This window comes from Sitophilus oryzae, unplaced genomic scaffold (assembly GCF_002938485.1).
Source record: "Sitophilus oryzae breed Bouriz unplaced genomic scaffold, Soryzae_2.0 scaffold_845_pilon_pilon, whole genome shotgun sequence".
NCBI lineage: Eukaryota > Metazoa > Arthropoda > Insecta > Coleoptera > Curculionidae > Sitophilus > Sitophilus oryzae.
The window spans coordinates 966,903-978,256 of NW_022147467.1; the positions used below are offsets into that span (position 1 = coordinate 966,903).

The 11,354-nt window shown below is 31.0% G+C and overlaps 1 protein-coding gene across 1 annotated transcript in view; it reads left to right on the forward strand.

Annotated features, from left to right (window-relative positions):
- LOC115889727 (serine/threonine-protein kinase tricorner-like) overlaps positions 1-3,111 on the forward strand; it is a 465,046-nt gene extending 461,935 nt beyond the window's left edge. The window contains exon 7 of the mRNA XM_030909793.1: positions 2,983-3,111. Within this exon, the coding sequence (XP_030765653.1) occupies positions 2,983-3,098 (116 nt within the window). The 3' untranslated portion in view covers positions 3,099-3,111. The remainder of the gene's footprint in view (positions 1-2,982) is intronic.
- Positions 3,112-11,354: the final 8,243 nt, after the last annotated feature.

Here is an 11,354-nt window from a genome sequence, read left to right on the forward strand (position 1 = left end):
CTATTGTAGCTCAAAAAAAAATTGTGTAACACGAAATATTGAGTTTTATTGTTCCCAAGCAAATAAAATTCTCATCTCTATATCATATTGACACATGAAAATACTTCCTACATGTGTACATATTTTTTTGTACAGTTTTTTTGCTCTCCTGTAAAATTAGAAATAATGGAGTTAGCAGTTTATCACATTTCACCGACGATATGATTTTAACAGATATTTTATTTATATTAAAGCGGCAAAAATTAGTTTAAGCCAAATTTTATTATCGCTATGTTGGTCACATTGCGTCGTATTCAGCAACGTTGTCGTTTATTATTTCACAATTATCATAATGTCAATCATTCTTTTGTATATCGTGTTGTTGAATCTTTGTGAGTAATTCTCGTTTTTTGCCTATTTTCATAGTCTTTTTTAAAAATTGTACTTTTAAGCACAAACAGTTCTTTTAAGAACTAAATTTTCGAGTTTTTGTATTGCATTTTGTATTGCAACAAAATGTGACATCGACAATGACAAGGTCACATTTTTGTTTGTATTTTACGACATAGATAAAGGAACAATTTTAGATTGAAATGCTCGGCTTGCCGCCAAAACTTATAACTGTTTTGGAGCGCATACGTTGCAGGGCACTGACACAAACAAGAACAGAAATATTTTTTTCTTATCAAAGTTAGAATATTAAAAAATTATAAAATCTTTCAAAATTTAAACCGCCCTCGTTGAAAAAATACCGAAAAGTGTTTAAAGCGTCCTTTTTCAAAGTAATTATTGCTATCTTGTGAGTTTAATTTAATTTAAATTTTATTTACTGAAACCCGTGATAATTGTAAAAAAGTGGCATTAAAAACTTAAAAAGCTGTGTGAACTGTGAACTCTGCAAAAACCATCATGGATCTTGGCATACCGCCGGTTTCCAATGTTTCATAGGTATTTCATACATGTCCTTCTATAAAGGAAAGTTTCTTATATGCAACCCACTGTATTTTATGTAAAAAATTAAAAGAAAATAATAAACTTGAATAAACAATATTTGGCGACATAATTCCGAAAAAAGCTGAACCGCTCCGAAATTATCAGAAGCTTTGGACAGCGGCCATTGCAAGAACAGCGCCGAATAGTATTTACATTATCCTTATGGGCACTTTCCAATCAAAAGTTATTTCTTTTATCTATGATTTTAATTATTGTAGCCTTCGCTGGACCGTTTTATAAATTTTAGAAATTTGAAAATAGACATAGAAATAGCAAATAACATTTAAATGCCGATACCAAATGAAACCAAATTCTGGTCGAAAGTACGACTTTAACGCCTCTTCAAAAAAGTCTAATACAACTTTTTACATAAAATCATCTGGGGAAATAATATTTGACCTTTTCAAAATGTACAGGGTGGGTCAAATTCGACGCTTTTAAATGGAAACACCCTTTTCTATAGGAGATAGACAAAAACTAATATCGGTGTCTGGAGCTCAATCTTTTATCAAAAACATGATGGTGAAAACGGCATATCGATATCTGTTACCGTTTCTGAGTTATGGCAAGTTTTTCAAAAATATGCATTTTTAACAAATCGCTGTAACTTTTTTGCTATGGAAAATTTTGTATTTTTATGAAAACATTTCCAAAGCACTTTTTTACGTAGAATTTAATGGTTTAAGTATATTTTTTTTAAAATTAATAATTTAAGCATTATCAACAGAAAATTTGATTTTTTATATGGGACACCTTGTATATTTTTAATTTATTGAAAGGAATTTAAAATTACCTTTCCAAAAATATAACAAACTTGGTATTTTGCTCGATTCCTATTCGAGATATAGAGTATATAAAAATTCGCATGCTTTAAATAAGTAGGCTTTGAATGGCACCGGCTGTAATGCAAAAAAATTCTAGCTGTGAGCATCAATTAAAACGAAAATAATATTTGCTATGAGAGATGCAGAATTTTATAACAATTTTAAATATATTTAACCAACATCAACACATTTAAACTATATCTAATAACAATAAAAATAAATAGCCAACATAAGACATGAGATTTTACTACAGGTGTTCGACATATCGACAGTCTTCTGTTATGGACAGACGGGGCAGTTTTTGAACATTTCTCGCGAAATTCATTAACTCAGTGGGGGTGAAAGATACCCTCTCATAACTGCTAAATATTTATAATTCTTGTCTAGATTATACGGAAGAATAAGGAACCTTTATTCTTCCGCAATCCATAGGATTAGATCCATGGGCACACTAAGTCAGGCGGCCTCGACGGCCAACGGCTGAGATCTTGGTTAGCTATTCAATTATTCTTGAAACTGGCTGCAAAAATTTGCTAATAACTTCAGCGTTCAGAGGCGGTGCGTCGTCTTGCTGGAAAAATATGTTTTCGAGTTCCATTAAGGGCATTTCATCAATAAGGGGTCCAAAGCCTACTAGTTAAAAGTGGCGAACTTTTTAAAATTCTGTATTTCTGAAGGGATTATAACAAAATATCAAGTGTGCTATATTTTCGGGAAAGGTAATTTTTAAATTCTTTTTCAATTAATTTAAAAATATAGAGGGTGTCCCAAATAAAACTCAATTTTTCTGTATATAACTCTTTAAATTATTAATTTTAAAAAAAATATACTTAAACCATTAAATTTTACGTAAATAGGTGCTTTGAAATGTTTTCATAGAAATACAAAATTTTTTCATAGTAAAAAAGTTACAGCGATTTGTTAAAAATGCACATTTTTGAAAAACTCCGAAACGGTAACACATATTGATGTGCGGTTTTCACCATCATGTTTTTGATGAAAATTAAGCTCCAGACACCGATATTAGTTTTCGTATATCTTCTATAGAAAAGGGTGTTTCAATTTAAAAGCGTCCAATTTGACCCACCCTGTACATAGGATTTTCTGTCTCCCGTGTTCCGATGCACCACACGGTATTTTTTTATTGTCAAAATAAATACACTAAAATTTCACTTTTCTTTTCCAGCTGCGGCACCCATGCCACAAGACGGCGAGATCAACTACAAAGACTGGGTGTTCATCAATTACATCGCTCAAAAGATTCAAGGATTGACGCAAAGGGGCACCCCCAAGAAGAACTAATTTCAACCACCAACCAGATTTCTGAGCAGTTTTTATTTGGAAAGGGTTTTCTTCTGCACCCCGTCACGCCGACCGTCGCAATTTATTTAATTTAAATTGTGTCTGTAATACTCGAACGTCCCTAGACAGTGTGGGACCAGGGGGCGAAGTCCTAACTACATCTGTACTGTATAGGTCTGGAGCAGTTTATGCACTGTTTGCTTTTGAGCTGTGAAAAATTCGTGAGCTCGGGTTGATTCGGAGCCTGATTTTGAATCTCCGTTTGTTGTAAATATCGAAACATCTAGGAGGAGGCGCAGTCGCCAGGACCAACCCGAGCAAGTTCAGTGTGTGTAAAATGTTATTTTTTGTTTTAATTGTTACAAAGTGATACTTTTTATTATATAAGATTTTGTTTTTAACTTATAATAGACACTGTGAAGCTATTTTGTAATAGTAGTACTATCTAAATTTACGGGCACCGTTTAGGTCAGTCTGCTTCTGTCAGTGAGATCATACATTCTGTTTACTTTGGCTAAAATAAAAATTTCAAAGTCTTTTTGAAAAGTGTACGACTGTAGGTATGGGAGCTCAATGTGTTTGTGATCCGATTCGAAAGTTATCTGTTAACTGTATCTATTTTACGAATTAATGAAATTATAATGATGTTCTAGATAAAGTAGTGGGTATTTAAAATGCTCTTTATAAGTATATTAACTGATATTTTATAACCTTTTTGATATAACCAGAGCAGATTATATTATCATTAGGAATTGTTGTAATTAAATGACGTAGCTTCTTTTGTAGGTGACAATGTTTTGTTTTCTAACATATCAAAACTTTTCAAATGTTGCATGCTGATCCTAATAATGTGCAATTAATAATGAATAAAGAAATCTTTTTAGTTTGCTCTCTACAGTTTAACCGTTGAGCATTTATGACAAATATGATGCTCCAATCTCTTAATAAATTACAATTTGTTACTTTTTTATTAGTAGCTGGTCTCGCTAACAGGACTTGTAAATATATTTTCTTTCAGAAATTGTGTAAAACTAAAAAACTATGAAATAAATTATATTATGTGCTTAACTGCTTCTTTTTTTATTCCCTACTATACCCCAATATCGTGCGATCGAAAAAAACGGCGTTCAGTTGGCTTGGAAATTACTATGAATGGCATTCCCCATATAATTTTACATATAAAATGACAGCGATCTTCATTTCATAGCCAGCGCCGACGCCGAATTAATGTAAATATGAAAAAAAAATATTTTTTGCAATTTTCCATTTAAATCCAAAATAGCCAGTAATCAAAGTTCATTAATAGGCTACAACTTTTACCTCCTGGCTCTTATGTACCCCTGATACAAATCTCTAATATTTCAACCGTTTAACAAAAATTGCACGAAATATTTTAAGTCTTTTAAAAATTTTTTTAATCCGTATCCAAAATTACATCTCTCATATTTCTATCAGGAACATATAAGCATTTGCTTAAACAGTATTTGCTATTATCTCAAAACAACGTTTGTGGGATAAGGAGGGTTTTGCAATTTGACGCCTCAAATACAACATTGATCAACGATATTTCTGTTGACTCTAGCATTTCGACCTCGTTTCAAAAATTAAAGACCAAAGATCAGGTATACCGGGTGCGTCTCTTGAGCCTCCGAAGCCCTCCCCATCGATCCGCCACTGATGATATATCTAATGAATAATCTCTAATCTAATACTGATGATATATCCCAAAAAATTGTTCCAAAGCAGTTCCAAACCAAACCAAAACTCAATTTTAAAACGAATTAGAATCGGAAACGAAAAGAAAATGAATTAGAAAATAAATCCTAAACTATACACAATTTAACAATGTACAATTTTATGTAGGCAATAATAGAAATGAGAGCAAAAACTTATTAGTCTTAGAAGGATAGCAGTAAAAGAAGACATTTAGAAAATCTATATAGAAGAGATATAACCAGGGGTGGATGGGGAAGTGGAACCGGCACGGAAAAAATAGGCAACCGGCCCAAATCCACAAAAACAAAATGACCATAACGAAGAAACATATTTTATTTATTAATATATAAGTAAGGGTGTTTTTCGCTCGTGCGAAAAAGCTCTTTTCCCTCTGGTTAAAAAAAATAAATTGTCTTGATCAAAATTTTCGTAAAGACCAATATTGGGTCGGACATCTGAATTTTTACTACAAAATGGCTCAGTTTTACAGGGTTCTACTCCTTTATTTCCATTATCGATAACGGTAATTTGATCTTGAATAGGCTACGATTTTGAAAAAAATCATTCTGTTCAGCTGACCCAATCCTCTGTAAAATACATTACTTTTAGCTTTTCGGGTATATACTTTCTGACACATTGTAGAAAGAAATTCTCTCTTTTCTATACTTTCTGACACATTGTAGAAAGAAATTCTCTCTTTTCTGCTACAGTAGCAGCCTCCTCGTGTACAGGGTGGGTCAAATTCGACGCTTTTAAATGGAAACACCCTTTTCTATAGGAGATAGACAAAAACTAATATCAGTGTCTGGAGTTCAATTTTTGTCAAAAATATGATGGTGAAAACCGCATATCGATATCTGTTACCGTTTCGGAGTTTTTCAAAAATGTGCATTTTTAACAAATCGCTGTAACTTTTTTGCTATAGAACATTTTGTATTTTTATGAAAACATTTCCAAAGCATCTTTTTACGTAGAATTTAATGGTTTCAGTATAATTTTTTTAAAATTAATAATTTAAGAATTATCAACAAAAAAATTTATTTTTTATATGGGACACCCTGTATATTTTTAATTTATTGAAAAAAATTTAAAATTACCTTTCCAAAAATATAACACACTTGATATTTTGCTCGATTCCTCTTCGAGATATAGAGTATATAAAAATTCGCATGCTTTAAATAAGTAGGCTTTGAATGGCACCGGCTGTAATGCAAAAAAATTCTAGCTGTGAGCATCAATTAAAACGAAAATAATATTTGCTATGAGAGATGCAGAATTTTATAACAATTTAAAATATATTTAACCAACATCAACACATTTAAACTATATCTAATAACAATAAAAATAAATAGCAAACCAAGACATTTTTTCAAGAGATTTTGCTACAGGTGTTCGACAGATCAACCGCCTTCTGTTATGGACAGACGAGGCAGTTTTTGAACATTTCTCACGGAATTCATTAACTCAGTAGGGGTGAAAGATACCCTCTCATAACTGCTAAGTATTTTTAATTCTTGTCTAGATTATACGGAAGAATAAGGAACCTTTATTCTTCCGCAAATATATCTATAGGATTAGATCCATGGGCACTAAGTCAGGTGGCCTCGACGGCCAACGGCTGGGATCTTGGTTAGCTATTCAATTATTCTTGAAATTGGCTGCAAAAATTTGCTGATAACTTCAGCGTTCTGAGGCGGTGCGTCGTCTTGCTGGAAACATATGTTTTTGAGTTCCATTAAGGGCATATCATCAATAAGCGGTCCAACGCCTACTAGTTAAAAGAGGTAAACTTTTAAAAATTCTGTATTTCGAAGGGGATTATAACAAAATATCAAGTGTGCTATATTTTTGGAGAGGTAATTTTAAATTCTTTTCAGTTAATTAAAAATATAGAGGGTGTCCCAAATAAAAAATCATTTTTTCTGTTGATAACTCTTAAATTATTAATTTTAAAAAATTATACTTAAACCATTAAATTCTACGTAAATAGGTGCTTTGGAAATGTTTTCATAGAAATACAAAATTTTCCATAGCAAAAAAGTTACAGCGATTTGTTAAAAATGCACATTTTTGAAAAACACCCCGTAACTCCGAAACGGTAACAGATATTGATGTGCGGTTTTCACCATCATGTTTTTGATGACAATGTGATGACAATTGAGCTCCAGACACCGATATTAGTTTTCGCCTATCTCCTATAGAAAAGGATGTTTCCATTTAAAAGCGTCGAATTTGACCCACCCTGTACACGTGTTTTTAACTGACTGAACCGCGGTGGCCATTAAAACTGCAGCATTTTTTAGGTTATTGTTATTATATGTATATATGTATAGTTCTCATCACAGAACTTTTCCTCTATACTTTTCTACATCTTGTATGATAATGCCATGACTCAAACGAAAAAAACCTAGGCAGTGGATATAAATGTGTTCTGATGCTGATGTAATGCTATGTTACAGTCCTCAGTCCATAATAAGAATATTTGGATTTTCGAGACATATTAATATTTTATTATCTAATCTAGTTTAAACCTTATTTAACTCTTCTCTGCTGTCTCAGTAACTTTTAGCAAATTCATTTTAGCAACATTTTAAACAACAATTTAGACTTGGCTTTTAGTCCGACGCCAATTCAAGCCAAACATAGATATGTTTTCTCCGTCAACCGCAGAGTTCGCGTCAAATCGTCTACCTTTTTACAAAGGGGAGCTCGAAAATATTGCACCGAGGCCCCCAGTTGTCAATCTACGCTACCGTATTCTTAGTATACAGTTAGATCGAGACTATTTAAATTTACCCAATGCTATTCATTCTTTTTTTTGCTGCCAGTCAGTCATATTTACTAGTTATTAATAAAAGAATGGGTAAAATTATACAGGGTGAGTCTTAAATAAGTGCAAATATTTTCAGGGTTGGTATATTTCGACCCCAGGAACACGTCTATGAGGTTTTTTTTGCAAAAAAAGATAAAAATCGAGCATTTTCTTTTAAATTTTCCTGTATATTTTAGAAAACTTTTTAGAACTTCCTGTTCACCGCAAATTTTCCCACGGTATAGTTTCTTAATCTCTGATATTACGGCACTAAAAGAGATGCAAATACCGAAAAATTGAGGTGGCTCAAATTTTTTTAAAAATAAATATTTTTTTTTAAATTTCCAAACTTTAATAACCTATTGATAATTGGACTTATTTGAAACTCGATAAAGAGAATATATTATGTATATTTTATTGAGATCTACCAGCCCTGAAAATATTTGCACTTATAGACTCACCTTGTATAATAAAAATTTTCAAACCAAGCAAACAACAGATGATTATTAAAATTATGAGTGTCCCAGAGAAAGACATTTTACAATAGTTATTTTACAAATTGGTGTTTATGTTTAAAAGCAACTGACGATTTATACTGAGGCAAATTGATTAGTTAGTTATGGAGTCACTAAGGATCTACGTCACTTTAGTTAGAAGATTACCCTTTTAATTTTTGCTAATCCAATCTTTTTTGAGCTCTGATCGGGACCGGCCCACCGGCCCATCTTTCCACCGGCCCACCGGGAATTTTCCCGTTTTTCCATATAGCCCATCCACCCCTGGATATAACTGCATACAAGGAAAATTAAATTAACTTTTAATCTTGTATGGTATGATTTAAAAAAAAAGTAACGGAAATTATTCAAAAATATCAACTCTATAGACTATAGAGACAATAGAAATAAACTGCCTTAGAGAAGTCTTGACGCAGATTAACACAATACAAAATAATAAAAAAAATTATTCAAGTAAATGACGATTTCAGAAATGACCAAACTCATAACGACCAGAATTCATAACGAAAAGACTAATAACTGAGAAATATATAAATTAATAGATTTCATAGAATGAAGATAATATGAGAAACAAATAAATGAAAAAGGGGAATGCGAGATACATTTAGAAAAGTTCAGAAGAATGACACAAAAATTTATACAATTAAGAAAATATAATCAATCAAATAGTTTATAGAATTAATGAATGGTTAGCTGCATTCCCATAAGGAAGAGAAAATATAGGAAACATATCAACAATAATGAAATAGAGATGTGCATTGAAAAACTGGCAGAAAAATAAAAAATATATAATTTTGTATAGGTCATAGAAGTGACGAAATATGTTCTAGAAGAGTCTCAGAGGAATGATACAAAAAATTTATACAAATATATATAAAAAAAACTTGAGTAATACAATTTCAATGGAAGAGTTTATAGAATTATTAATAAATGATGGCATTTCCATAGTGAAGAAAATTTGGGAGACAAATAAATAGTGAAAGAGATAAGATGATTTGAAAAATGGCATAAAAATGGGGAATAAATTGGGGAAAATCTTATGAAAATAGGCAAATAGGTATATAAGACAGTCATTGGAAGAGTATAGTATATAGAATTGTTAAATATTCGAGTAATAAAGAAAATATGACATACAAAAATAGACTGAGGCAAGCAAGATGAAACAAAAAGTATTATACATATTATTAAAAAAATAAAGAAGTATGTTTAAATTTTGTATTTCAATAATAAAAATGATTTACATCAAAAATGATAATTGAAAAAATAATTAAAATATGTTAATAAAAGTTTGTAGGTAGTAGTTCTTTAGTTTCCAAAGTAAAGGAAGAAAATTTTTTCCAATTTGCTGCGGCATTTCCAATCCATTCGTAGCGGTCCCCGATGGGAGTTTGCCACGGATTTTTTTCTCAAAACGGACTACGGAAACACGGAATATCTCAAAAGACTTTGACTGATTTTGACGTCATTACAAATTTTGTTGCAAATATTATTGCTAATCTTAAATTGAAAATCGCGTTTCATTAGTTACTGCAATTTTGGAGATTTTTTTCTTTTTTTACCATTTTTAAACTCTACCAAAAAAAAAAAAAGTTCCAAAAAATATTTTTTTTTTTTTTTATAATAGAAATATTATTCTGGCATCATATTTTAATATACAATAGAGACCTCAAGGAACGTATTTATATTCCCATGCTGATTTTGGAATAAGAAAATTATGTAAATATGAAAATATATCAGCTTTAATAATGATGTAATTGAAATAATTAAAAGAGAAAAAACCATAGAAACATGCAAACTACTGCACTTTTTCATACTTTCAGGAGATTAAACAAGGCTTAACGATCAGGAATACACTAAATAATGAAAACTCACTGCTTTCTCAGCTTTTTTCTATAAAAAACCGAAAAATTGTGAGAGGACACACGAACACGCTAGCTGCCAACGGAAAATGTCGCACTGTCAACGTTGTCAGATTGAGTATTGAGTTAATCAGTTGTTGATTATATAAAATAATCATCTTTTAGCAAAGAGTAGATAAGACAAGAGACGACAGTGAAATTGTGCCAGTCGAATTCAAGTGAGAGAGACGCAGAGATATATTAAAATTTAAAGGTCCCGTCAAGTTCCATTTTGTCTGTTGCCAAGCATATTTCTTTGAAAATAAACAAGATTTTCTGAAAATAAATTAATAAATATAAGAAGGATATAAGTAACGTACGTTAATACGGAAATGTAAAATTTTTAGTTTAGGTTGGTTTATGTTCTTTTTTCGCAATGTACGGATAATATCAAAGAAACAGAATGACTAAAGTTGATCGATTTCAGCAACATTCAAAAATCTGAAAATCTGACAACGGCGCATTTTATTTATTCTAACTCTATGATTTTAGGACGCTAATCAGCTGTGCTAATCAAGCTTAAACATAAACAAATCTCATTTAGTTATGTTTCTGAATTTACTTTTTAAAGTGTGTTTTCAGAGTTTTCGATATGGCCATTGTTTTGAGAGTTTTAAGGTTTAATTTTAGTATCGTTTTTATTGCGTATTAATTTGTAAATATTGTTAAATAATATGAATACTGAACAGGACATGAGTAGCAGGAAAAGACGAGATGGTGGCAATGTGTGTGCTTATAAAGACTGCAAAATAGAAATCTTATTCTTCGGCAAACATAATATTTCACACTTTTTCAAAGGATCCTGAAAAGTATTTTATAGAAATATACTATATAATTATGTTATTAAACTAAAATGTAATCCATAGATCGAAGACATGGTTAGAAGCTTGTAATTGCTGTGATTTATTAAATAAAAATTGAGCAACTCAATTTTTTGTACATAAATTCCACATTGTGATATTACATTTGTTCAAGTCCGTTTATGTAAAAAATACACATAAAAAAAAAAAAAACATTTCTTACAAATCGACTTGGTCGCTTTCTCTTGTTTACCAACGATATACAAAGTATTGCTTTTGTTATCTTTATTCCCCGACAAATATGTTTCTAATTATAATTTATTTTATATAATATTTAGAAAACTCATTTTTTTTTCGTTTCTATTTATCTCTTTACCCATACAGTAACTATTTATAAGCTATACAGGCAAATTTTAATAAAAGTCTATTTCAAATTTCCCGCGAAAAAATTACGAAAATTTAAAGGGACAAGCGAGACGGTGAAGCAATACATGTAACTGAACGAAGCATACTGA